Source organism: Nelusetta ayraudi, unplaced genomic scaffold (assembly GCF_046127955.1).
Source record: "Nelusetta ayraudi isolate G7.1 ecotype Tasmania unplaced genomic scaffold, CSIRO-AGI_Nayr_v1 ptg000100l, whole genome shotgun sequence".
Taxonomy (NCBI): domain Eukaryota; kingdom Metazoa; phylum Chordata; class Actinopteri; order Tetraodontiformes; family Monacanthidae; genus Nelusetta; species Nelusetta ayraudi.
Window position 1 is genome coordinate 867,501 of NW_027466150.1, and position 24,682 is coordinate 892,182.

Consider the following 24,682-nt stretch of genomic DNA (forward strand, 5'->3'; position numbering starts at 1 on the left):
TGTGTGTGTAGGTCAAAATCATATCTGATGACAGTTAAAACTGTTTTAACGAAATGCGAAAAAAAAAAAAGCTAAAAAATTAATTAGCTTTTTTTTGCGAGCCATTCATCAAATATCTTTGGTCTTTTGATCAAACAAATTGCTGCCGCTACAGTGTCATACTGTGTGTGTGTGTGTGTGTGTGTGCACGCGTATTATCTTTGTGTCTATCTCCGCAATCATCTCTCTCTCTCTCTCTCTCTCTCTCTCTCTCTCTCTCTCTCTCTCTCGGGCACATTTGCAAGGTCCTGTCAGGGCCGGCGGGCTCCTCGTTATTTGTGTTGCAACGTTCATGTCTCCGGGTGAATTCTGTTCTCTCTCCCCTCGCACGTCCTGCAGCGCGCATACTCAGGTGTGTCAAACCGTCCCTTCTGCAGCACAACTTCCAATGCAACGCACACAGGCACGAACACACACACACACACACACACACACACATACACATACTGGCACACGCCCCTATCAACCGAAACATGAACATAGATTAATCTCTCAACGTACACACCCAACACATATTTATGAAGTGACATTTTAGTGAGTGTGTGTGTGTGTGTGTGTGCTGTCTCTGGCCTCAGGCCTCCCCCTGTGGGTTGCATGCGGCCTCTCCCTCCCTCCTCTATCCCTCCTTCTCCTCCCTCGGTCTCTCTCTCTCCCTCTCTCTCCCCCTCTCTCTCTCTCTCTCTGTCATTTCTTCCTTTCTCCTTCTCGTTTTCTGTCTGTCTTTCCTGGCTGTTATCACGCTGATACATTTCCTGCTCCTGGCACGGCTCCTGCATAGCTTATGGTTAAAGAAAGCTTTCATCTATCCTGTGCCTGTAGGACACACACACACACACACACACACGCACACACACACACTGGTACGGGCCAGCGCTGCCCCGCCAGACCACAGGCCCAGACAAGCTCCGTTGGCACCAATCACCCTGATAACATCTCAGGCTTTATTTCATTCTGGCTCGCTCGGCGCTCCTCTAGGGAAGACAGACACAGGGAGGAAGGCTTTTGCTTGGAAAAGTATGAATTACGCCAGTGCGAGAGGGGAACGCGTAGCCCCTTAACCCCGAGCTGCTCAACCCCCCTCCTCTCCCCACCCCGACCCCCAAGTCTGCAATACCATCTATGGACATGACAGCGCACGCCCCTCACAACCGGACCAAGACGACAGTTTATCCTCACCGTCCTCCACCCCACCTACCTACCTACTTTTATTTTTTTTTTAATTCTAGTTAGACTGGTTTTTAGAAAGAGATGGTAAATGCAAGAGCTGGCCATTGATAAAAAAAATAAATAAATGTTAAAGCGGCAAGAAAATAAAGTAAACAAACGATTCTTAAGACAAAATAAAATGCGAAAAAAAAGTCCACTGTTTCAAAGGTCCCTGAGCTGCGTTTCACCCCGGAACGGAGACGGTCGTCTAATATTTCGGCCTCCTTCTCGTCAAAACATTTGCTGTGGTGCTTTTGGAATTGGAAAAACCTGTTTGAAATGTTTCCAGTCCCAGTTTCTCTCTCTCTCTCTCTCTCTCTCTCTCTTTTTGGGGTTTGTTTGTTTTTTGTTTTTCCGTTTGCGCTCTGTAGATAATCCACGGAGCCGAACCTCCCGCTGTAAACTGTGTTTTTTGTTTTGTTTTTTTTTGCACAGGAAGTGGAGCTGTACTAGAGACTGGGGGAGGCGGAGGGGGAGGATAAACAACAACAACAACAACAACAACAACAACAACAACGACAACGACAACAAAAATAAATACTTGAAAGTCTCACACCTTTTATTTCAATGTCTGTCGTAGCGGGAAGGAAATTTAGAATGTGATTATTTATCTGTTCAGTGTTTCTTTAAACTGTTTTGCGTCCTCTAGTGCACACACACACACACACACACCTCAACAAGTTCCACTGTTTATAGAATATAAGCGGAGCACTGAAGAGAGAGAGAGAGAGAGAGAGAGCGAGAGAGAGAGAGAGAGCAGTGTTGTGTCTGCGTGCAGCATCAATACACATTATGTTATTTGCACACCGGCACTCAACCGCCGCCGCTCGTTTAAGTGAGGGGGGGGGGGCAGGAAAAAAAAAAGAAAGAAGTGGCCTCTTACGTTCATCATGCGTTAGACCGTGTCCGGCGCCCCCCCACCCCCACCCGCCACCGCCACCACCAGCGGGTAATTGCATGAGACAAATAAGTGGATAAAATAAGGGTACTCGTAAGTGTGGGCATGAAAGGCTTTCAATATCTCTCGCGGCGAAGGAGCCTGTAAAAAGGGGGGGGAAATACGGCCATAAACGCCGTCTCCTCGCTTTCCTCTCCCACCGTCCCGCCCAATCAGAGCGCCGCGCTAATAAGATAAGAGGAAGGGAACAACAACTGCTCGGCGAGCAGGATTACCCCCGTCTGCCCGGCTAACAAGCGCCATCTCTTTTCCCTTTTCACAAATACTAATGGTAGCGTCCCCCCCCCCCCCCCCCATCCCTCTCCCCCACTTCTTCGTCTTCTCCTTCTTCTACTTTTTCTCATTTTATTTTCCGCCGAGAGGAAAGACGCTCGCGCTACTTTCGGTAAGGGGGGGGGGGAAGCAGCGAGTGCGGTCAGAAAATCTCCCGCCATTTGGCTTGCGAGCGCTAAAAGTACGGCGAGCGGGGAGTGCAGCGAGCGGCTCGAACATTTTTCTATCTTTTCGTTTTTTCAACAAAAAAAAAAAAAAAAGCGCGGAGACTTGAAAGTTTCCCCGCGTGGCCGTGAAAGAAAGGCACTTCCCGGGCGCTTTGGCTGCACGCGTTAAAGAGCGCGAGCGCGAGCGCTAGCGGGCGCGCGTGGCGGCGCTTTGCATCGGCCCCTATCCGTCGCCGCAATTACAGTAAAGCCCTTTATGAAATCTACAGCATTACTCAGCAGCAATGCAAGCGTACCTGTTATCAAAAGGAGGGCCTCCGACGCTCACGGTGCAGCTGTCACATTACCGTGATTATAGCTATTTATGCACGCGGGCGTAAACACGTTCGTCGGGTAACTTATGGCCCGTGGCTGCGGCTGCAGCTCCGGCTGCTGCTGCTGCTGCTGCTGCTGCTGCCACGGAGGCGCGAAAAAGAAGCATGGCGTCGGCGGCTCGACTCGACTCGGAAAGAAAGCAACAAAAACGAGGAGGAAAAAAGGAACGCGGGCCTTTTTGGGGGGGGGGAGGTGGCGAACGCCGCCGCCGCTCTCCATACGTCGCCGGGGGGGAAGATGGGGGGAGGGGTGTGAGGCTCCTAATGCCTCCTAAGTCGAGGCTGTTAAGGAGCAAAGAGTCGGCACATCTGGAAGACACAGTCGGCCGGCACATGCTGAAAGTTAGCGGTGGCGCTCGCAGTCCAAATTAGTGGCCAGTTTTATTCCCCCGCTGTGGTAGGAAAATATCAAATCTGCTGCCATATGAGCGCTATAAAGCCGGCTGCGGAGCGTTTGATGCCTTCATGTGGGAGCCTTTAAGATGCGCGCGTCCACGTGCGCGTGCCCGTGCACGGTCTCAGCCGCGGGAGGCGAACGGCGGGGAGGCCGCCGTGCGCGTCTTCGCTCCGACCTGACGTTTTCTGCGTGCGCGCCGAGTTGACTTTTTCTGCGTAAATGTTTGCACGCGCGTTTTCTGGCGGCTGCACGCTTGCGGCTGCGAGAGCGTGCACGTGTGTGTGTGTGTGTGTGTGTGTGTATGCGTGCGTGTGTGTGTGCGTGCGGTGTATGTGACCACGTGCGTCAGGTGTTTTTGCAACTGTCCCATTTTCAACGGCTCGTGCGCAGACCTAGTTGACCCTGCCGGGTGTGGCAGACACACACACACACACACACACACACACACACATACACACACACACACACACACATACACACACTAGCAGAGTCAGACGGCCCCTGGGGTGGTCCTGTCTGAGGCGCAATGTTATGAGCCAACAACTCTAGGGGCCCATACACAGGTAGGAACATGTATACTGTAATTGCACACACACACACACACACACACACACACACACACACACACACGCACGCACGCAAGCAAGCAAGCATGCATGCACGCAGACGTCTACTCGGACCCCGAACGTTCCCGAAGACCTAATGACCACAAATCAAAATAATTTCATTAGGAAGATGAAAGCTCCATTGTGTTAAGCGTTTCCACATGGCCACTGCTGCACTGCAACAATTATCTTTACTAAACATGTTGCTTGCTCTGAAATTAACTTGTAGGCCCAGCATGTAAGATTTAGTACAACGCTAACAAGAGAGAGCCGGCAGACGGTCGGCCGCGTTTGTTCACGTCGACGTGAGGGCAACGGCAGCCGCGGCGCCAGCAGAAGAACCCGGGTCGGCACCTCACGACCCGGACCGGCCCTCATTTAAAACTCAAAACAGAGGTGTATTGTTTTTTTTTCTGTTCAATGTCAGGCCTGTGTGCACCTTTGAAATGAGCTTTTAAATTAAAATAAAACATTAATCAAATATCATTTAAATTGTACAAATGATTGCATTTTTAAACAGCGTTTTTTTTTTTGTTTTTGTTTTTTTGCCCACACGTAGAAACACAGCTTTGCACCAATTTAAAGGCATGGCGGTTAAATTGAATTTTTCAAATTTTCGGTTAGGATGTTTCTGCATTAGTGGTCATCCGCTCTGCTGTGTCAGAAACCAGGGAGAAGAAAAAAAGGCCTCCGAGTGTAAAAACTCAAGGTTAGCAGAGCGCAGAAATGCAAACGCCTTCTTCTCTCGTCTTGAAGCAAACGCACGTCTCCCAAAAAGCCTGTAGCCTCCAATGCAACTTAAGCGCAACGCACCTGAGTGACACGAGAAAAAGACGCCGTTCATGTCATTCAAACTGGCGTCTCACTGAATTCAGCAGGATGGAGTGAACTATCGTCTTAGCCTCCAATTTAACCCCTCCCCCCAAAAAAATAAAAATGCAGGAAAAGGAAGCACAAACTATTTTCCAAATGCAGAAACAGTGTGTGTGTGTGTTGTGCACACTCACTCAGACGCACAACACACTCAGAAAATGAAAAGAGACGCACATGCCCAACAGCAGACAGCAGATAAATTCCCTGGCAGCCGTTCAAAACACTCATGTAAGAGCACATAAATACATGGAGAGGCTGCAGTAGAAAATACAAAAAAAATAAATAAATAAATAAATAAATCATAAATACACATGTGACACAGCCGTTTGTGCACACACACACACACACACACACACACACACACACCACCTACACGGCTGCCACGGCGTAACCCTTAATCACAACCCCAGAGCTTGGACATCAAATGAAGCAAGTTTGAAAAAAAAAAAAAGAAAAAAAAAAATCATCAGGAGTAATTAACGCATTTTCATATGCAAATGTGATTAATGCAAAACTACAAAGTCATTATGCAAATCGACTTTTCCTTGAGCCTCTGTACAAATATTTCGCAGCTCAAATCAGGGATCAGTCTCGCCATCTTTCTTTTTTTATCTCCCACCCCTCTCCCCTTCTCTCTCCCCCCCTCCCCCCCTCCCTCCCCCCCACCTCTCTCTCTCTCTCTCTCTCCGCCCTCCTGGAGTAGAGATGGAGATAATGCGTAAGTAGCATGTGAAGTTATTTCTAACTCACGCAGCGTGTGTGCGTTTATGTGCCATCGCGTGCTCGCGAGCTCGCGCCCGTGCGTGCGCGTGCCTCTGTGTGTGCGTGCGTGCGCGTGTGTGTTCATGCGATGGGCCGAGGCTATGGCATTACGCCGCCTGCCTACTGATTACTGGCTGCTTGGCACTGGAGCGAGACAGGGAAGCCGGCGTACAGGGGAAGGTATGAATATGCAAGAGGCTGATTGCTTTTCATGATTAAAGCCTATTTAATATGGAAATGAGAGCAAGCCAGGTGATTAAAGGAGCATTGGGTGGTGGGGGCAAAAAAAAAAAAAGGAAAAGAAAAACCAAGAGGGGTGGTGGGGGGGGGGGGTGAAAAAATAGAAAAAGTGCAAGAGCGCGGAGGGCGAGGTGAGGCGGGGGGCAGGGAGGTGGTGGAGTAGAAAGGAGGCAGAGAGAGACACCTTCAAATCCACAGTGGCAAGATGGCGTGGGGCTGGAGACATGGTGGTGGTGGGGGGGGCTGAGGATGGGGGGGGTGTCACAGCTGTTTAGCTGGAGAAGTGAAACAAGTGTCAGACACGGCGGACGTGACCTCTGCCGGCTCGGAGGGCCGACCTTTCGTCTTTTCGGTCCCGGCTTGGCGCCTGAAGAATAAAGATCCCGGCCGGCGGTCGCTGTAGCCGCCGAAAGGTCGTTTGGTACCGCGCGGATATTGGAGTAATGACTTTTTATTTAGTGCTAAGTAGTGTTAAAAAGTCCTTTCGAGGTGTGAGCAAGCAGCGAAAAGAACACCAAGTACTTCTCCCATGGCTTCAAGACAAACAGGGGGGGGGGGATCTGGGGACGAGGGCCTTTGTGATGTCACAAAGGGATGTCATACCTTCCCCACCCGCCCACCCCCGTCAAGGTTGGTGGCAACACTTTGCAGCCGTGCGGAAAAACGGTCCCAGAAAGCCCCAGGTGTCCAGGGAGAGTGGAGGGTGGGAAAGGCTTACAGTGTTTTTTGTTTGCGGGCGGCTGCAAACAGAGGGCTAAATTTTTGCCAATATTTTTTTTTTAATCTCAGGAGGGGTTTTTTTTTTGGCCCTCGGCCGCTCGTGACAGCGGTTGGCGGCGTCGATCGTCGACCGGCCTGAAATATTCACGCCGCATTCGTGAGGGGCAGGTCGGCGGTCACGTGACCGCGCCGCCTTTAGGCTACGCGTGCCTTTGACTGCTCCGACGGGGAGGGGCGGTGGTGGTGGTGGTGGTGGGGGACAGGGATGCAGGAAGGGGGGGCGAGGAGGTTTGGCAGGGGGTTCAAAGCAGGGCCAGGGTCGTTCCCCCCCGCCCCCCTCCCCCACTCAACCAATCCTAGCGACAAACCCCTCACGCAGCCCCGGTGACACGCATCATTCTTCACACACACACACACACACACACACTCGGTGAACGGAAACACGCACATTTGCATACGCCGGCTGGAGGAGGCCACACGCACACACACACACACACACACACACACACACACACGCTCATGCACGCACGCCCGCCCGCAGAGTGCATGCATCAGCAAGATAAACTGAAGGCAAGAAAAAATAAAATAGGGCAGAGGGAGGCCATTTTTCACCCATGCCACGGCCGTACGTGCACGTGCACGTGCGCACGCACGTGCGTTTTCTGTTTGCACCTTCTTCTTTTTTTTTTTCCTTTTTTTTGTGCTTAGCCTTGCAAGCAGGTTTGCAGTTTTCGAGCGAGCGCGCTGACTGACTGACTGACTGACTGACTGACTGACAAAGAGGCCAGACAGGATGTTATAAAATGCAAAAGCGGGTGGAAGCGGGGAGAGAGTGGGGGGTGAGGCGGAGTGGGGATGGGGGGGAGGGAGGGTTAATCGTAGCGAGGGAGCGCACAATGGACACGTGCTTTGTTTCTCACACACTCTTATTATTCTTTAATTCGCCGCTATTTTTTCTCCTCCCCCCCCTCCTCCTCCTTCTTCCCGTCACCTGCGCTGCAAAATATTTTAACACCAGAGCCTCATGCAAGGAACTGCGATATTGCTGCGTGCGTGTGTGCGTGTGTGCGTGCGTGCGTGCGTGCGTGTGTGCTGCCGCCACGTTGGACTTAATTAGAGCTAATAATGTAATCTAATTTGGTTGAAAACTTGAGACTGCCTTGAGTGGCAATCTAATGTGTTGAACAAAGCTCTCCTCCTCTCTTTCATTTGGGGCTTCGAGTGCTTTCATGTTCTCTTCTCTTAGTGATAAGACTGTTTGTCGGCGCGCGCACGTGTGTGTGTGTGTGTGTGTGAGTCACTCACTGTTGCTCTTAACAGGCTGACTCACTCACTAACTGCTTAAATGTTTTTCCTCTGACACCGAAGTGCCTCACACACACACACACACACACACACACACACACACACACACACACACACACACACACGAGCACACACAAAAATCCATTGAGCCCTTTTTTTATTAGGCCCGTTTCTAAATGAGTTCATGTTTTTTTTTCTCTCTCTCTCTCTCGCTCTCTCCCCTCCAATCGAGGTGGCTTTCATGCCTATTAAACGTTTAAAGTACAATATTCAGAAAAAAGAAAAAAAATTGTCAATTAGCAAAAGTCGCATTTCAGCCTGAACACGTGTAACATCGCCGACGTGCTGTCCGGACTTTTTCTAATTAGATGACATGATAAATAGTCTTTTTTTTTTTTTTTTTTTTTTTTGGCCCCTCTCCTGTCTTTAGATTTTATTCAAAGGGACGAATTTTCATTTAGTTATTTATTTATTTTTTTGTCTTTTTACATTCTCATAATTTACCTTTGATTAGCTATCGCCTCTTAAATGGTCTCATATTGTTCGTGATCACATTTATCCCCGTCCTGAAAAGCCAGTGACCACACATGGCTACAGGCCACACACACACACACACACACACACACACACACACACACACTGCTCTCTGATATGACTGAACAAAGGTGTCGCTGAACCTTTGCATTTCTACTCCATTTAAAAGGAAGTGTGCGTATTGCAAAGTATCCCATTCAAAAAAAAAAAAACAACCCTGTGATTATATATTTCTATACTATAAATGTCTTGGCCTGATTCATAAATTGCAGCCAAATTGCAATAAAACAACACCTGCTGCGACAGGAAACAACCGCATGGACTCCAGCCATGGCACCAAGTCTGGATTCAACACCGGCGGTTAAAATATTATATCAGATGTATAATATTTAAAGGGCCAGTGTGTGTAATATTTATAGGGGGCTGACTGGCATGAAATTGAACAGGAAAAATGTACTTTTCAATTCTATGAAGTCACTAAAAATAAATTTGTGTTGTTTTCATTCACTATTATGGTATAATACAATATAACAGCAATGCATATGAGCGTGTGGAGAAGGTCCACTTGCCAGGAGGCGACCGTATTCCTCACCCCAGTGTTTTTACAGCGGCCCTGAACGTTGATCTGCTGAGGCTTGATGATTTTTTTACCCCGATAGCTCAGAAGGATGTGAGCTGCTCAAGTGGGACGTTATTGCAACATTGGACCATTAGATGGCGGCTAATCTGACACGGCGGGCCTTTTAAATCACAGTAACGGCTAAATTACAGGCCCGGTGGCAGCCGCACGACAACTTCTCCTGATGGCCGGAATGCACCGTAAATTTAAATCCCTCTCCTCTGCGTAACGTCTTGACCAGTTTTCTGTGTTAACTCCATAATCTCATTTCCCCATAATTCCGGTCCGGGTTACTCCCCAACAATGCTGCCGCCTCCTTCCATTCCTCCCTCCTAGCGAAGTCCCTCTTAGTTGCATGTAATCCTGGACAGCCTCCCCGAAGCTCTCGGCTGTGATGGCGACTGTCTCCTCTGATAACTTTGAACTGTTTCCCCCTGCAGTGCCGGGGAGTCTATAGAGCGGCAGAGCCACCCCCCGCCCCCCGCCCCCTTCCTCCGCCCTCCCCGCCCCTCAACCGTCACCGCCACCCACCCACCCCCTCCCCTCCTCCCAACCCCCCCAGAAACCCACCCACCCATAGCCAGATGAACGGCCTTGCTGCTTTATTAATCCCCTTCTCCTCACCACGCACGCAGATGAATTTTAATCAGCTTCTTTAACCTCTTTTTTTCCGCCACATGCTGCAGGATTTCTCCACAAATGTGATGCGCTCTCACACGGTGTGTGTGCGGGGGGGGGTCACCAAACACATACACACACACACACACACACGGTAGAGGCAGCTCCTCCATCACCTTCTTCCTCGCCTTTCACAATTGGTTTCAGCTGAAGAAGTCCTTCAGGCTTGCCAGTGTGTGTTTGTTTGCCAGTGTGTGCGCTCGTGTGTGTTTGTGTTTGTATGATTTCCGTGTGGCCGCGCGCACGCGTGTGCTCGTGTGTGTGTGTGTGTGTCTGTGTGTGATGTTTCACTTTTACCAAGCAGAATAGACATACAGTGCAGCTCTCACTCACTCTAATGAAATCATCCCAGACTACATTAATCCCTCCTGAAGGCCACTGTCAAAATAACAAGCAGCTGGGATTCTTTAAAGAGAGCTATCTGTCTCGGACAGGTGAGGGATGTGCGTGCACGCTAGGCTACGTGCGCGTGTGTGTGTGTGTGTGTGTGTGTGTGTGTGTGTGTGTGTGTGTTTCAAGACAAGTGCTCCCTGCTCATTGCCCCCCCGCCCCCAGCAGCTTCCCTTCAGCGTGTTCAACGTACCTCCTCTCTCCTGTTTGGGGCAGATGCCCTTGGCCGGGGTCAGTCTCCTCTCGGGGTCCTCCTCTCCGCCGGGGGTCACCTGGACGCCCACCTCCACCGGGACGGAGCCTCGGACCAGCTCCAGCGACCTGGCCCTGGGCAAGACGTTGAGGCCCATGATCCCGCCGCTCTCGCCGGGCTTGGAGAAGGAGCCCAGGCGGCCGCCGGCGCCGCGGCACAGGCGCCGCTTGTGTTCGATGAACACCAGGATGTCGCCCAGGGGGAAGTTGGTCTGGCACTGGCCGCAGGTCAGCAGGTCGTGCTCCTCGGGCCCCGCCCTCCTCGGGCTGGGGGTGGAGGGCTCCGGAGACGGAGATCTGGCCCTCGAATCATGGTTGGATTCGGCGGCTGCGGACAAGCAGGGGGCGGGGGGGGGGGGGGGAAGAAGGAAAGCGGCGAATTTAAATCGAGGGGAAAGAAGGGTGAGAACTTTTTAATTGACTGGATAAGACAACCAGATGAAAGGCGCCACCGCCTCCGCCTCCATCCCCGACGCTTGCTTTCCTCTTTGCGTTACGCTCTCGTCCCAGTCACGGTAAAAAAAAAAGAAGGCGACAACCCTGTGATGCCTGCGTCTCCCAGACAAACACCTGTGCAGCTTATCAGCCAAGAGATCTGCGTGGGTTGGACCGTGCAGATGAAGCGCATGTATATGTGCGCCTGTGCTACAATTTGCATCTGTGCGTGTGTGTGTGTGTGTGTGTGTGTGTGTGTGTGAGCGAGCATGTGCCAGTGCGTGTGGCCAGGAAGCTATTCATCTCACAGCGCGGGCTGGGTTTTCCGGTGAGGGCCTTCGCTGCTCGGAGCTGTCACAGCTAGACGGCAGCCTTCACCACATGGGAGCCCCAGCTTGTGCGGAACAAAGTGTAGCGTGGCGGAGGCCACAGCCACCAGCGCGCCGGTGGGTGTGTGTGTGTGTGTGCGCGCGCACGCGCAGGCACACATGTCGTGTTTGTGTGTATCACAGTGCCAAGGCCCTGGAAAAAGAGAAATAAGGAGGGGGGGAGAAATGTCTGTGTGTGTGTGTGTGTGTGTGTGTGTGTGTGCGTGCGGCGCACAGGTGAGCTGCTCCAGCGCTGCTGTATTCTCCACAGACGTAGAAAAATCTATAAAGCCAAACCCGGGGTCCTGTTAAGAGTGTAAATCTCATTCTTCACAGATATGACACGGTCGTTAATAACCATTACACCCCCCCCCCCCCACTTCTCCCCCCATACCCTCACCCAACCAGCCCCCCCCCCCTGTGGTGTTAGAACCCGGTCCCACAGCAACAAAAAAAAAAAATCCCACATGGACGACCTCTCCTTTATTTCTTCAGCCGCCCTTTTTTTAAAAAATATATACACACGCGTCTCAAAACCCAGAGGAAACCTGAAGCTCCAGAGATTCCAGAGGGCATCCGAGCAAATCCGGCGCCCAGGGAGAGGCCCCCGACGCCCCGGGAGAAAGAAGGCAGCTGCGGCGTACCAGCCTCCCAAGTCGACTGCTCTTTTTTTTCCTTTGCACTTCCTCTAAATTTAGTGGCTGTAATAATTGCAGGATATTTCATACAAAGACAAAGAGGGTGATGTGGCTGCAGGTGATGGGAACCTTCCTGCAACCTGCCGGGGGGGGGCGGGGGGGGTTAGCAAAGGCTAGTGTTGTCAGCTGAGCTTGCACCGACACAATAAAGATTCATTTTTCCCCTCCCAACCCCAACCCCAATGCGAAATATGTCTTTACAACAACCAATCAGACCCGACTACCCCCCTGAAAGCCAACCAAACCCACCCACCCACACGCTCGCGCACGTTCCAGTCCACTCACTTCGCCCTGGAGTGATGATCCAATGCCAAATATCTTTTTTTTTTTCCCCCCCTTTCCTCTAAATGGAGATGGGTTCCTGGACGGCCGCCAAATAATTTCCATCTCATAATCTTTGGCGGCAAAGACGGAACACAAACACATATTTACCTACAGTTCACAGCTTGCGACCGTAATTCACATGGAGGCGACGTTCCGGAGTGCGCGCGTGCGAGTTGGTTTGTGGGGCGTTGGGGGGTTAGGGGGGGTTTAGTGGGGGAGGGGGCAGGGGGGGGGAGTAAGTGATGTGACGCCGAGGCGTCGCTCCCATTTTGTCTGCATGGGAGACAGACACCTGGCAACCTTCGACAGCGACGAGGCGAGAGGCCCGTTTGCTTTGTTTGCATACGATTAAGGGAGGCTTGCTAAATTAGTAGGCGTCGTCGCTAGCTAAGTGAATTTCTATACATATATATGTAAATAAATAAATAAATAAATAAAGTGGCCCATCAGAGAGTGAGAGAGAGAGAGAGAGAGAGAGAGAGAGAGAAACACAGGTGTCGTTGAGGAGCACCGGAAACAAACCGCACGAATGGCGGCCGGTGGGGTGCCGGGAGAGAGAGGGAGAGAGAGGGAGAGAGAGAGAGAGGAGGAGGGGGGGGGACAAGGGAAAGAACAACGCTCTAATGTGGCCCGTCGCGGTGACAGACGGTGTCTAATTCCTCGGCGTAAACTTCCTGCGCGAGAGGAACACGGCTGATAGGTAAGGGAGCGTCGCACACGCGCTGTCAAACACGCCACCGTACGTGGAAGAGGAGGAAGGGGGGGGGGGGGGAGGAGGGAGGATGATGGCGGGCAAGAAGGAACGAACGAACGAACCCCCCGGCTGTCTAACACGATAGCAAACATACTTTATTTCTCACTCTTGGTCCTCTCTCTCTCTCTCGCTCTCTCACTCACTCTCTCTCTCTCGCGGCTTCTGACAGACATGCGCGCGTGCGTGAGTGCGGACGGGCGGGCAGGCAGGCGCGCCCCCGCGCACACAGTAGCAGCAGGCACACAAGCGGAGCCGCGGCGCGCAGCTGCATTCAAGACCCGGTGACAAGCGTTGCTCGCTGCTCTTCTGCGCCTCTTCTGGAGTGCGGAGTCAAGTGAAGGCAGCCTTAGAGCACCCCCTACCAGCTCGACGAGGGAGTCGAGTCACTCGCTGACTGCTGCTGCTGCTGCTGCTGCTGCACAATATGTACCAGATGGGAGACACGGCTAAAGACAATGGGCCCCTTTCACCAATATTTCCATTTGTGTTTTTTGTTTTTTTGTGTTTTTTTTTTTAAAGAAAAGGGGAAGAAAGAAAAGAAAAAGGAGCCGTGATAAAAAACAAAAAAAAACAAAACAGGGCACGGGAGAGAATCTTAGGGAATCTGTTTGTTTTTTTTGTTTTTTTAATTGTTAGCATTTGACCTTTTTTTGGCCGTTTGCTGCGAAAGGTCCAATTCTATAGACGTGAGAGACACCTCCTCCTCCTCCTTTTCCTTTTCCTCCCCCTCCTTCCTCCTCCTCCTCCTCCTCCTGTCCTCCCGTGACATTCGCGTCCCGTCTCTTAATCGCCGCGTTAGTTTTCACATGCTCCGAGAAATGTGATAAGTCTCCCTTCTCTCGCTCGCTCTCACTGTCGGCCCCCGAGGTGAAGGTGAAGTGGAAGGAGGGAGGGAGGGAGAAAGGGTGGGGTGAACGTCTGCAACATGGCCCGACAAGTTGCGCGCTCGGCCCGACTTTCTTTCTGGATCAGAAACGGGGGGGTGGGGGGGGTGGGGGGGGGGCTAGTTAGAAAAAAAAAAAAAAAAACATTTCCTTTTTTTTTTGCCAACTGAGATTCGAAACATTTGCTGTTGTTTTCTCTTTTTTTGTGTGTGTGATCAGGAGAGGGGAGGCATTTTATTTTTTTTTCTTTTCCACCGAGCGACGGAGTCCTGACCTTACACACACACACACACACACGCAGCGAGCGCCGCTTCATACCAGCTGCACGCCCGGCGAAGGCAGAGCGAGGCCGGGGGCACTCGCTCACATGACAGTCCGACATGCTGTATGGGTTCAGACCTGCCTCGCTTTCTTTGTTTTCTCTTTCCATTTGCTCAGCTAATATGCACACACACACACACACACACACACACACACGAGCATGTTAAACCCCGGTGGGAAAAGCCGGGGTAAGATTCACGCTGTCATTGAAAATAAATGACACCGGCAACGATGCAGATGGTTGCAATCAAAAATTCAAACAACAAGGCGGCCTCGCTTTAGCCCGTCGCCTCTTCCCGGGGCTGCGGCTGCCGGGGGGGCGGGGGGGTAGCAGGGGGAGGGGGGGCGGGTGGAGTTGGGGGCGGGGGGCTGCAACAGCGTGTGTTGTGTGCGAGGCCAGGCCCTGTGTGCGTTTCATTATCTCGTCATCATTTCATCTGCTGCATCGCTCCCAATTCTTTTGCTTTACTCCAAACGCACACTCACACACACTCACACACACACACACACACACACACACACACACACTTTCCTATCGTAAATCTCGAGATTATCAGTGTGAATGGCGAGCAAAATACGTCCTCAGCAGCCGACTGTGACTTGTCACTAAATTGCTATAAACGACTGGAGTCTGCAGGGCATGACATGTGCAGATATAAATCAAATTTGCGTGCACTTTGAAGAGATATTACAATAATAACAGTGACGGAGGAGGTTTTCTTTTTGTTATTTCATTATTCACTCGGTTCTGGTTCGGGTTCTTCTTTTTTTTTTTTTTTTTTTCTCAAGCGAAGAGGTCGAATTTTTTTTTCTCGCAAAATCGACTAAACGCGCTGCCACCGCTGCCGTCGACGACGACGTCGAAGAAGTAGGAGGAAGAAAAAGCCGGGGGAACAAACTGCGAGGCCGCACAGTAAATCATAAATCGCTCAGCAGTCGTCTCCTGCGAGATTATCCCGTCACCGCAACGTGTGTGAATATTTACTGTGGTGTCGCAGCTCGTACGGTGGGTTCCTCTCCCCCTCTCCCTGCGTTTTTGACAGCCATATGGTGCCAATAGAGACAAAAAACATTAACCGTTTCGCGAGTGGCGTGCCAATTTTCGGAAGGGTAAACAGTTATGGCTGCAGCCTCTCTCTTTTTTATTTATTTTCTCTTTTTGTTTCGTTTTGTCGTGTTTTTTCCTCCACCTCCTCCTCCTCCTCCTCCACGGCCGGCTGCATACGGCCAAAAAATAAAAGTCTGCAGAAATAATCTGGAAATTGGATCGCGGCGGTGGTGCAACCCCCCCCCCCCCATCCCCCGCCGCCACCACCAACACATCGGGCCTGTTCTGCTGAACGCCGGCAGTTCGCCGCTAATGCGTGTGAAATTCGCCAGGATGTCGCCGCGTTGTCCCCCCCCCCCATCCCCCTCCTCCGTCGTGGACGTGACTCAAAGCTCGAATCATTACATGAAAGAGACGAGCCTGCAGGGGATGTTTGCCTTAATAAAACAAAAGGGTGAACTGTAAACCGGCGAGGGGGGTCAAATGTAACTTTGGGAGAGCTGGTTTTAACGCGGCGGCTCGGCCCTGTGTGATCCTCGCGCGCGTTTTAACCAGCGGTTGCGTGTTTTGTTTGTCGAGCTCCCGTTTCGCCCCTGTGTTCATTTTTCAAAGGGATGGCGCAGGAGGCGCTCGCCTCCGCCGCAGTCACCTGTGCGAGGCGTCCACATACCATACCGGGCCGGGCCGCTGGCGAGCGCACTCCGACTTCTAGTCTTTCCTCACCGCCACAAGCATCTCCAGAAATATGCTGATTTTCAGGTTCTCTCTCTCTCTCTCTCTCTCTCTCTCTCTCTCTCTCCCTCCCTCCCAGGTGCAGCCTGACCTGGGAGGCCGCGGCCGCAGGGCACCGGGGGCCGGCTCTGTGTTTCCAGTGAAAGGAAAACAGTAGAGCGAGACCAGCGTCCCCGATACGTCGTCGTCATTACCCGCAACCAGACGCGGAGGGAGGCGACGCGGCCAACACCCCGATCGATCGCCCACCGCCAACGACAACGGCGACGAGCCTGCCGTGGGAAAGGCGACGCCGATTTCCGTTTATGCAACATCTACATATGCAAAGCTCGCATTATGGGACAGTGTTGACTCAATCAAATGACAGCTCGTCCGCAGATCCTTCAAGCCCGAGGTGTGATCCTGGTCCTCGACGGACCCACCCAGCTTAGGGAAACAGCCCACAGCTACACCGAGGCCTCGAAGAAAGACAATTCAAAGAAGGAGGAGGAGAAAAAAAAGTGTCCTGGCTACAGTCGTTATTAACTTGGCCCTTGTGCCTTTTCTTCTTCTTTTTTTTCTCGTAAACACCGCTCGACCGCTTTTGTGTCAACACGAGTGCATCTGGGCACACACACTTGCACTTCAAATAACATGTTGTTCACACAGATAAGGTGTGTGTGTGTGTGTGTGTGTGTGTGTGTGTGTGTGTGTGTGTGTGTGTGGCGAGGGGGGAGGTCCAGTCGTGGCCTTGCACTTGACCTTCGGTGATGACACCACAATAGGGCAAATACCCGTAACAACTACCGTGGTGGTGGTGTGGGGGCGCAGGAAGTTGGGAGGGGTGGTGAATAAATCAACAAAGCAACAAATAAAACTACCTGCAGGTCCAGTTCCTCCCTGCAACCTGTGACTCTCCGGCCACTGCTTGTCAGCGCTCCGGGCCACAGTTCAAGCAAGCCAGGCAGGAGACAGTGTGTACCATGTGACAGAAACAGGTAGGGCAGGATTCAGGGCCTGTTGCAGGGGTGGCCCGGTTTATGTGCACATGCAGCTGCAGCTGCAGCAGCCACGAGCGCGTTGGCGTTCGTTACAGTTCCACGTAAATGAGAAAAGGAGGGAGAGAGAGAGAGAAAAAAAACATCAAATGCCCCGACAGGTTTGTGCACAGCCTCGACTGAAATTGCTGCTTGACACTCACAGAGTGTGCACAGACAGATTCACAAAGACAAGGGGTGGGGGGGGGGGGGGGGATTTGGGGAAAAAAATGAATAAATTGAAAATATAGCGCCTCACCCTGGGGGGTGTTTGAACGCAAAAATGAACTTGGGACGATCAGGAATTTTGGTTTCTATTGTCTCTTTTTTTTTCCCCCCGTCAGGTTCACCTGTGGCAGCTAAACGTCTTATCACGCAAGAAAGTGTGTGTGTGTGTGTGAGGTGCAACAACACTCGCTGACCCGGGCTGCAAGGTTGGGCTCGGGAAGGCTGTCAAAAAACAGTGACCCGCATGGCCGGAAAGAGCGCAAGCGAATATTTACCACTTAGTCCAAATGTGTAGCAGTCGCTCGGAGACAAATGGAAATAAGAAGGGAGAGGATGAGGAGGAGAGAGGGGGGAGGGAGGGAGGAGCGCGAGGGGGATGAAGGGGGAGTTTGAAAATTAGTGCGATCGTGCCATGATTCACGCAGGTAAATTTTAAAACGCGCACACGCCCGAGGTGAAACTGCAGGTAACGTTTAGTTAATTATTATTTACTCATATTAAAAAAAAAAAAAAAAAAACTAAAAAAAAACACGTAATATAAATTATCATCGTTATCATCGCGGGAGCTGCAGCCGATCGTCACGAAGTGGCAGACAATGAAGCGTCACATCGATCCGCGAGGACGATCGATGTGCGTCATCTGCCTTGTTCTTTAAAAATAGATCATCAAATAAATAAGGTGGGGGAGAGACGTGCTAGCTGGAGTTTCTCAGGCAAAACACTTTTTTGCTGTTTGTTTGTTTACATCGGAACTCCGCCGTGAAGTTGCCGTAAATTGTTTGTAGCGTCTCCGGTCCGATGACATGAGATGAAGATGATGGAGGGACAGGAGAGGAGAGGAGAGGAGAAGAGAAGAGGAGGAGGAGGAGGAGAGGTTGTCTGGTAGAAGTGGTGCTGATGGAGGGGGGGGGGGGTCGCGACACATGATTAGTGTAAATGTTCAGTGTGTCGGCTGGGACGTTAAACGCCCCCCACCACCACCACCACCACCCCTCCCTCCGCCACAACCCCACCCACCCACCCACCACTCTTCTTTTCAACGCAAAACAGATTGGCCAAAGATTACATCATGAACTTCTGCAACGAATTAGCCAGATTAGGCCGCTGTGAAATTGGATTTAGGGCAAGGCAAGAGCGCTGGGGAGATGAAGGTTAGATTGATATAATTGATTTGAAATTGGATTATGGGGATTTATTAATCATATGCCCATTAAATGAAAAAACAAAGTTGTGGAGGATGAGAGTAAAAAATAAAATCCCCGCCATAGATATAATCTGGGAAATCTAATCGCATTTTTTTTTCGACGGGGGTGTGTGTTGGTTAAGTTTCAGACAAGTTATGACCCCAGTTTTTCTAAAAACAACTGACTAATAAAGTTCGGTGTGTGTGTGTGTGTGTGTGTGTGTGTGTGTGTGTGTGTGTGTGTGTGCTCAAAAGTTATTTCGTTCAGTACTCAACGTTCTGTCTAATAGTCCTCTTTAAAAATAATTTACAGTGTCAATGTGAAAGACAGAAAGTGTGTGTGTGTGTGTGTGTGTGTGTGTGTGTGTGTGTGTGTGTGTGTGTGTGTGTGTGTGTGTGTGTGTGGGACTGAGAGAGAAGTGAGCACGAAAGAAAGAATATATTAATCTGATATTAATTTCATAAATGAAAAGTTAAAAAAAAAAAAAAAAAACTCCACGTTCCAAGTGAGCAAATTAAGACGTCACAAAAATTCGAAAGTGAGCTCGGGGTTTAATTTAATTTGTTGCAAAATAGAGTGCACGGTTTTTTTTCGTGCACGTTTACGGGTTTTGCGATGCTTAAAAAGACAAACACAAATTGAAATGTTGGATGGCTCACTTACACGCGCAACACACGTGCGAGCGCAATAGAGGTCTCACACACACACACACACACACACACACACACACACACACACACACACACACACTGTCTCTTACACGCACTCTCTCTTTCTCTCTCTGTCACACACACACACACACACACACACACAGCACACCAACACACCAACACACACTTATGGCTTTTCAATGTGGTTGTATTATTATTATTTCTATCAGAGAGCACAAACACAAATCTGCTCCACATATCTAAAATATTGTTTGCATTGTTGACAAATAAACCACAATAGTCACTCTGCGAATTTGCCCAAATTCAATCATATGCTCGCGTTTGAAAGGACGTAGCATTTTACCTCGTGTGTGTGTGTGTGTGTGTGTGTGTGTGTGTGTGTGTGTGTGTGTGTGTGTGTGTGTGTGTGTGTGTGTGTGTGAAAGTTTTTGCCACACAGTTAAATATATTTTATGGTGCGTCATTGCATCATTGTGTTTAAGATTATAAGATTAAAGATCTGTTTACACAAGGCTTCCTTATCGTGGCTACGCTGTGTGTATCCCTGTGGTGACTTTTATTCACAACCTGAAAACTATCACCACTCGTTAAAAAAAATAAAATAAAAGCACACACACACACACCCAAAAAAAAAAAAAAAAATCAAAATGAAAAGAAGAGAACGGCAATTAAAGCAGCCTAAGTGGGCAGCAACTCACCTTGTATTGTCTCCCTGTGCGTCAACGATAAGTGCTGCGGGTTCACCTGCTTGCGGCGGGACATTGCCCCGGCATTTACTCTGGCATCGCCCGGTGAACGGCACTTGGAGTCGGCTTGCACCGTGGTGTCGGTCCTCCCCGGGTCGCAGGTGAGCAACTGTCCCAGCTCCCGGCCGCTCGTCGCCGTCTCCCCTTTTCGTTGTTGTTGTTGTTGTTGTTGTTGCTCTTGTTGTGTGTCTCCCTAATCCCTCGGTCCTCCAGCTGCAACTTTGACGCGCGCTCGGGGGCAGAGGTGGAGGAAGAGGAGGAGGAAGGAGGCAGTGGCTGTGGCGGTGGCGGCGGCGGCGGCGGCGGCGGCAACAAGGATGGAAGACCAGTTTGTCCACTATGTCCTGCAGCGGCGTCTCTTCGCGGAGCGAGCAACACCTGGATTGAGGAAGCCAGAAGTGTAGGGGGTGTTTGGTTGTTGTTGTTGTTTAAAGAGAAAGTTGACAAGATGAGCGCAGGTATGGGTAATTTTTTTTTTTTGCTGTGACCTTAGAATTTAAAAAAAATATATATCTATAACATAGAATTAAAAAAAGAGAATCCCGTGGACAGCCCACCTCTGAAAGTGGCACGAGTCCACAGCGCTCCACCTCCGGAATGGGGCTTTAAAAAAAAAAAAAGGTTCTTAAATCTTTTGGCTTCCGATCCGCTTTCTTCCCCCGTTGCTTCGTCGCTGCGTGCGCCAACGCGATCTGATAGTACCGTGACTGTGTGTGTGTCTGTGCGTTTGTCTGTGTGGAGGGTCAAGCGGCGGCTCGCGCTCCCGACTGTCCTTCCATTCAGCGGTGGCGCGCTACAAAAAATGACCCTTTGGCACTGGCTCCTCCTGCGCGTTTTGGCATCGGCGCGCTGAACGGCAACTCTTGGCTCCGGTGGCAGTTGCCCCGCTGATTGAGCGAGGGAGAGAGAGAGAGAGAGAGAGAGAGGTAGAGAGAGAGCAGGGGAGAGAGAGAGCGTGTGTGTGTGTGTGTGAGGGAGAGAGAGAGAGAGAGAGAGAGAGAGAGAGAGAGAGCGGGCGGGCAGACAAGACACCTCCTCCTCCCTCTCGTCCAACAAGCGGAGGTCCGACGTTTCCTACAGTTTCAAGTCGAGTCGGGGGAGGGGGGGAAGGGGGGGGGGATGAAAGGGAGGCGTTGCGCGTGCACGAGTGAGTCCGCTATACCTGTACCGTGCGCGCGCTGTAGCACGTGCGCGGACCGCGGCGTGGAGTTGGGGGGAAATAAAATCCAATAAATAAATAAACAGATAAATAAATTAATTGATAGATTAATTTATTAATCGCCGCTGACGCAAAGTAGTGATCTAGTGTTAGCATGGCGAGGTGTGTGGAACTAGGAGAGGTGGGGGTGGGGGAGTGACAATTAGAAAATCACCCCTTCACCCTCCTGTTTTGAGGGTGATCGCCACCTTCCCCATTCACGCCTTTGTTCCTCCGGCTGTGGCACCTCGCCTCCGTCCTCCCTCCCCTGGTGCAGGGAGCAGCTGCGTGTGCGTGTGTGTGGAACACCAGGTCAGCTCAGCTCACCTTGAGACCAGGTTAAAGGTCTGGCGTGTTGCGAATCAAAGGTGCCGATTGGTGAAGTTTTAATTAAAAGTCATAAGAGCTAAATCTTCATTTGCTACTAATAACAAGCGTTTATGTTTACATAGAGGGCAGGTCCGCCGCCGCTGAGGGCCAAGGCAGTTGTCATCAGTTGTCGGTACCGCGGGTCTGTTTTCGGGCTTGGTGATGTTCACCACCCCCCCCCCACCCCCCACCAGGACGGAGTGGGTGTCAATAAGATGTGAGATGAAGGAAAACAGGCATTGGCACTGTTTGGAATGCGCTCTACACATGGTGGGAGGCTTTTAATGAAAGGGTGGGTCAGCCAGGGTTCAAAGGTCAAGTGTAGCTGCAATCGCTGCATCCTGGGCGACAAAATGAGCAAATATCGGCACACGAGCCCGCAAGCAACTCCACGTGTTAGTACATAACCCACCTATAGGTATGTCCTCACCCTGAGAGAGAGGAGCAGGAGGAGGGGGGGGGGGGTGGAGGAGGAGGAGGAGGGGGGACAGCAGCAGGCTGCATCTTTGTTGTTGGGGATCACTCAAACACGTTGTGAGGCAACAGTACCCTCTGTTGGCGCAGTCGGGGGACGTTCACGGACACGCTCGGAGGGGAGAAGCCCTCAGCGCTAGTCCTCCTCCTCCTCCTCCTCCTTGTTGTTGTGCCGACTTCATTTGCCGGTTTATACATTCCGGGAACCTGAGAGAGTCCTTGAAGAGCACGTCGGGTTCACTCGGAGGCAATTAATGGCGCTAACAAGGCAATCGCCTCGCACATGAATCACCGGAGCCGCGCGGCGTCAGGTGCGAGTGTACGCAGACGAGAGCGTCGCACAGGCCCGGCTGAGTAGGCACTCAAAGCTCCTTTTATTTATATATAGTTTTAATATGATTTTTTTTTTTTTTTTTTTCCTACAGAGAACCTTGCCGTGCAATTCCAAGTTGAAAGTACATTGTTGAATAAAAATAGGGTGTCCAGCACGGCAGTTTAAAGTTGACATTATTTCCTGGCGGATCAGCCGGGGAAGTGTTCGGCTATAGCGATGCATTTCATAGCCTCCCCCATTAATAAAAGATGGTGGGCAATTTTAAGAGCATTAGAAGTTTGATTGCTTGGGGGCAGGCCTAGGGGACTTTCAGGGCAGTAATTATTTATATAAATGAAATGTCATCTCAGCTCTGGCTCAAGTAGACATAACCTCGGCAGACTCCGCATGGAAACACCACGGCACAACAGCTATCTTTCACGGATCGGGCCGAGCATGTTGTCAAGCATATTGCTTTGACTGGGGCGCATAAATTCGCCATGTGATATCACATAAAACGTCTCCGTCTTTCTTCCCTCCACCCCCCCCTCGACTTTCGCACGGGGCCGGAAGAGACGCAGCGGCGGCGGCGGTGGGCCGCGGACACAAGCGGATGCTGAAGGAAAAACATTATCCTGAGTTCACACACTCTTCGCCTGTCCCTGCTGGCTCGCGAGCGGCTCCTTGATCCTCACCCATGGGTTTCTCAATAATACATCAATGTCTCCATTATAGCCTGTATCTGCTGGCTGCGGGCAAGTGCAGTTTAAGCTGGGTTGCGCGGGGCCGATACGCCACAAACACCCCCGGCTTGTGGACACAGGAAAGGTTTTAAGTCCAAAGTGTTGCCTCTGAGGAGACATGCATCTCGTGTGGTAAGTGCCGGTGCCGGCTTGTAGACACCCGAACGCACCACGGGGCAAGACCTAAACAAGAGATGGGAGTGCGACGGGATGAAAGTTTTGTCCAAGTGGCAGGAGATGTCGTGTAGGAACGAGCCCGAGGGCAGCGGAGAAGGGGGAGCCTGTGCCCATTGGTGGACGGAAAGACATGCAAGCCTGTATACACTTTCATGGCAATTTCACTTATTTATGTTGTCTATTTTACTCTTAACAGCACCATATTGCACCATTTGCAAACCTTTATATTTAATCCTGGAGCCCGGGACAGCGTTCTCACGCAATAGTTATCTCAACTTTAATCGCTTATCTCGACTTTACAGATCTCCAGAAAGAAGATAGCATATTTAGCCCATTGTTTGTAGCAAATGTTGTTGTTTTTTTAAAAACGTTCCACAAGAACAAGGAGGCCTGAGAGGAAGGAAGGAAGACCAAGCTGGCTGCTCTGTCACCAACTGATGCAGCGGCCTTTGTAACATCAAAGAGGGCCGATTTCCACAATTGTGGGCATTGTTAATTCAATTTTTGTTCACATTATGGGACCTTTAAAATCGGGTAATATGCAGCGATGCAATCGGTGCAGCTGGGGGTCACCCCGAATGTATCATATTTTTGAAAGAAATTAAAAAGAGAGGGCTTTTGCGCAGAGAGGGATATATAATGTATGCAGAGTCCACGCTTTAATTTGGACGACGTAAATGATTCAATAGTGATTTTTTTTCTTCTCTTTTCTCAGATGGCAGAGTGGAGGAGGGGCGGCGGGGGGTGGGGGGGGGGATTGGAGAGGAAGAGGGCACAAGATGTCTGGTCTTGGTCGTGTGACAGTGAGAGGAAAGGCACAGGCGATGACTGCTGTGAGCTCTTGTTCGCGGGCGTTCACAGCTTTGCATATAATAATGAGTCATGTTGATTAAAAAAAAAAAAAAAAAAAAAAGGCATTTCAGGAAAGAATTGGACAAAAAACAAAGCTGGGTTTACTACTGGATGGCAGCATCGCTCACGTTCACTTGTCCCCCCCCCCCCCCTTTGTACCTTTTAGTTAAGGCAACACAAATAACTGCAATAAACAAAGTGCAGGTTTGAGGTTGGGTCCAAAAAGCGGTCAACGCCGACCTTTTGATATGTTAACCGTAACTGGACTGACATAAACAATTAAAGGTCCACTCCAGGACAGCTCATGGTGCCATGAATATTGCTCTGGGATTTGCTTATAGTCGGTGCTTCATTATGCAATGTTTAATATTAATAAAGAAAGTACAAGTATATATTATTCATAAGCTGATTTACTGTGGTTGGCGCGAGAGTGTGTGTGTGTGTGTGTGTGCGTGCGTGCGTGTGTGTGTGTGTGAGTGTGACTTGAGTGACAGATTGAGATGCTCCCTTGCTATGGGCAATACAACTAGACAAGGCTCTTACTTTTCCAAAGGACACATCCTGACAATTTCTCCCACAGTTAAGAGGATTTGTCCGAGCACGGGTGAATACATAATGCATGCAGATTCCGAAATTTTAATTTTGGACGAAGTAAATGATTCAATGCCGGCTCCTCTCTGAAGTGGAGGGGGAGGGGGGTGGGGGGAGGAGGAGAGGGCAACGGGAAGTGACTCGCAGCGCCGTGACAGCCAAAG

General features: G+C 50.6%; 1 protein-coding gene across 1 annotated transcript in view; it reads right to left on the minus strand.

The window, feature by feature from the left end:
- bcl11bb (BCL11 transcription factor B b) overlaps positions 1-20,767 on the minus strand; it is a 36,353-nt gene extending 15,586 nt beyond the window's left edge. Inside the window, exons 1-3 of the mRNA XM_076048329.1 lie at positions 20,359-20,767; positions 19,754-20,179; positions 10,334-10,720 (exon numbers count right to left, since the gene is read on the minus strand). Of these exons, the coding sequence (XP_075904444.1) occupies positions 10,334-10,720; positions 19,754-19,817 (451 nt within the window). The 5' untranslated portion in view covers positions 19,818-20,179; positions 20,359-20,767. The remainder of the gene's footprint in view (positions 1-10,333; positions 10,721-19,753; positions 20,180-20,358) is intronic.
- Positions 20,768-24,682: the final 3,915 nt, after the last annotated feature.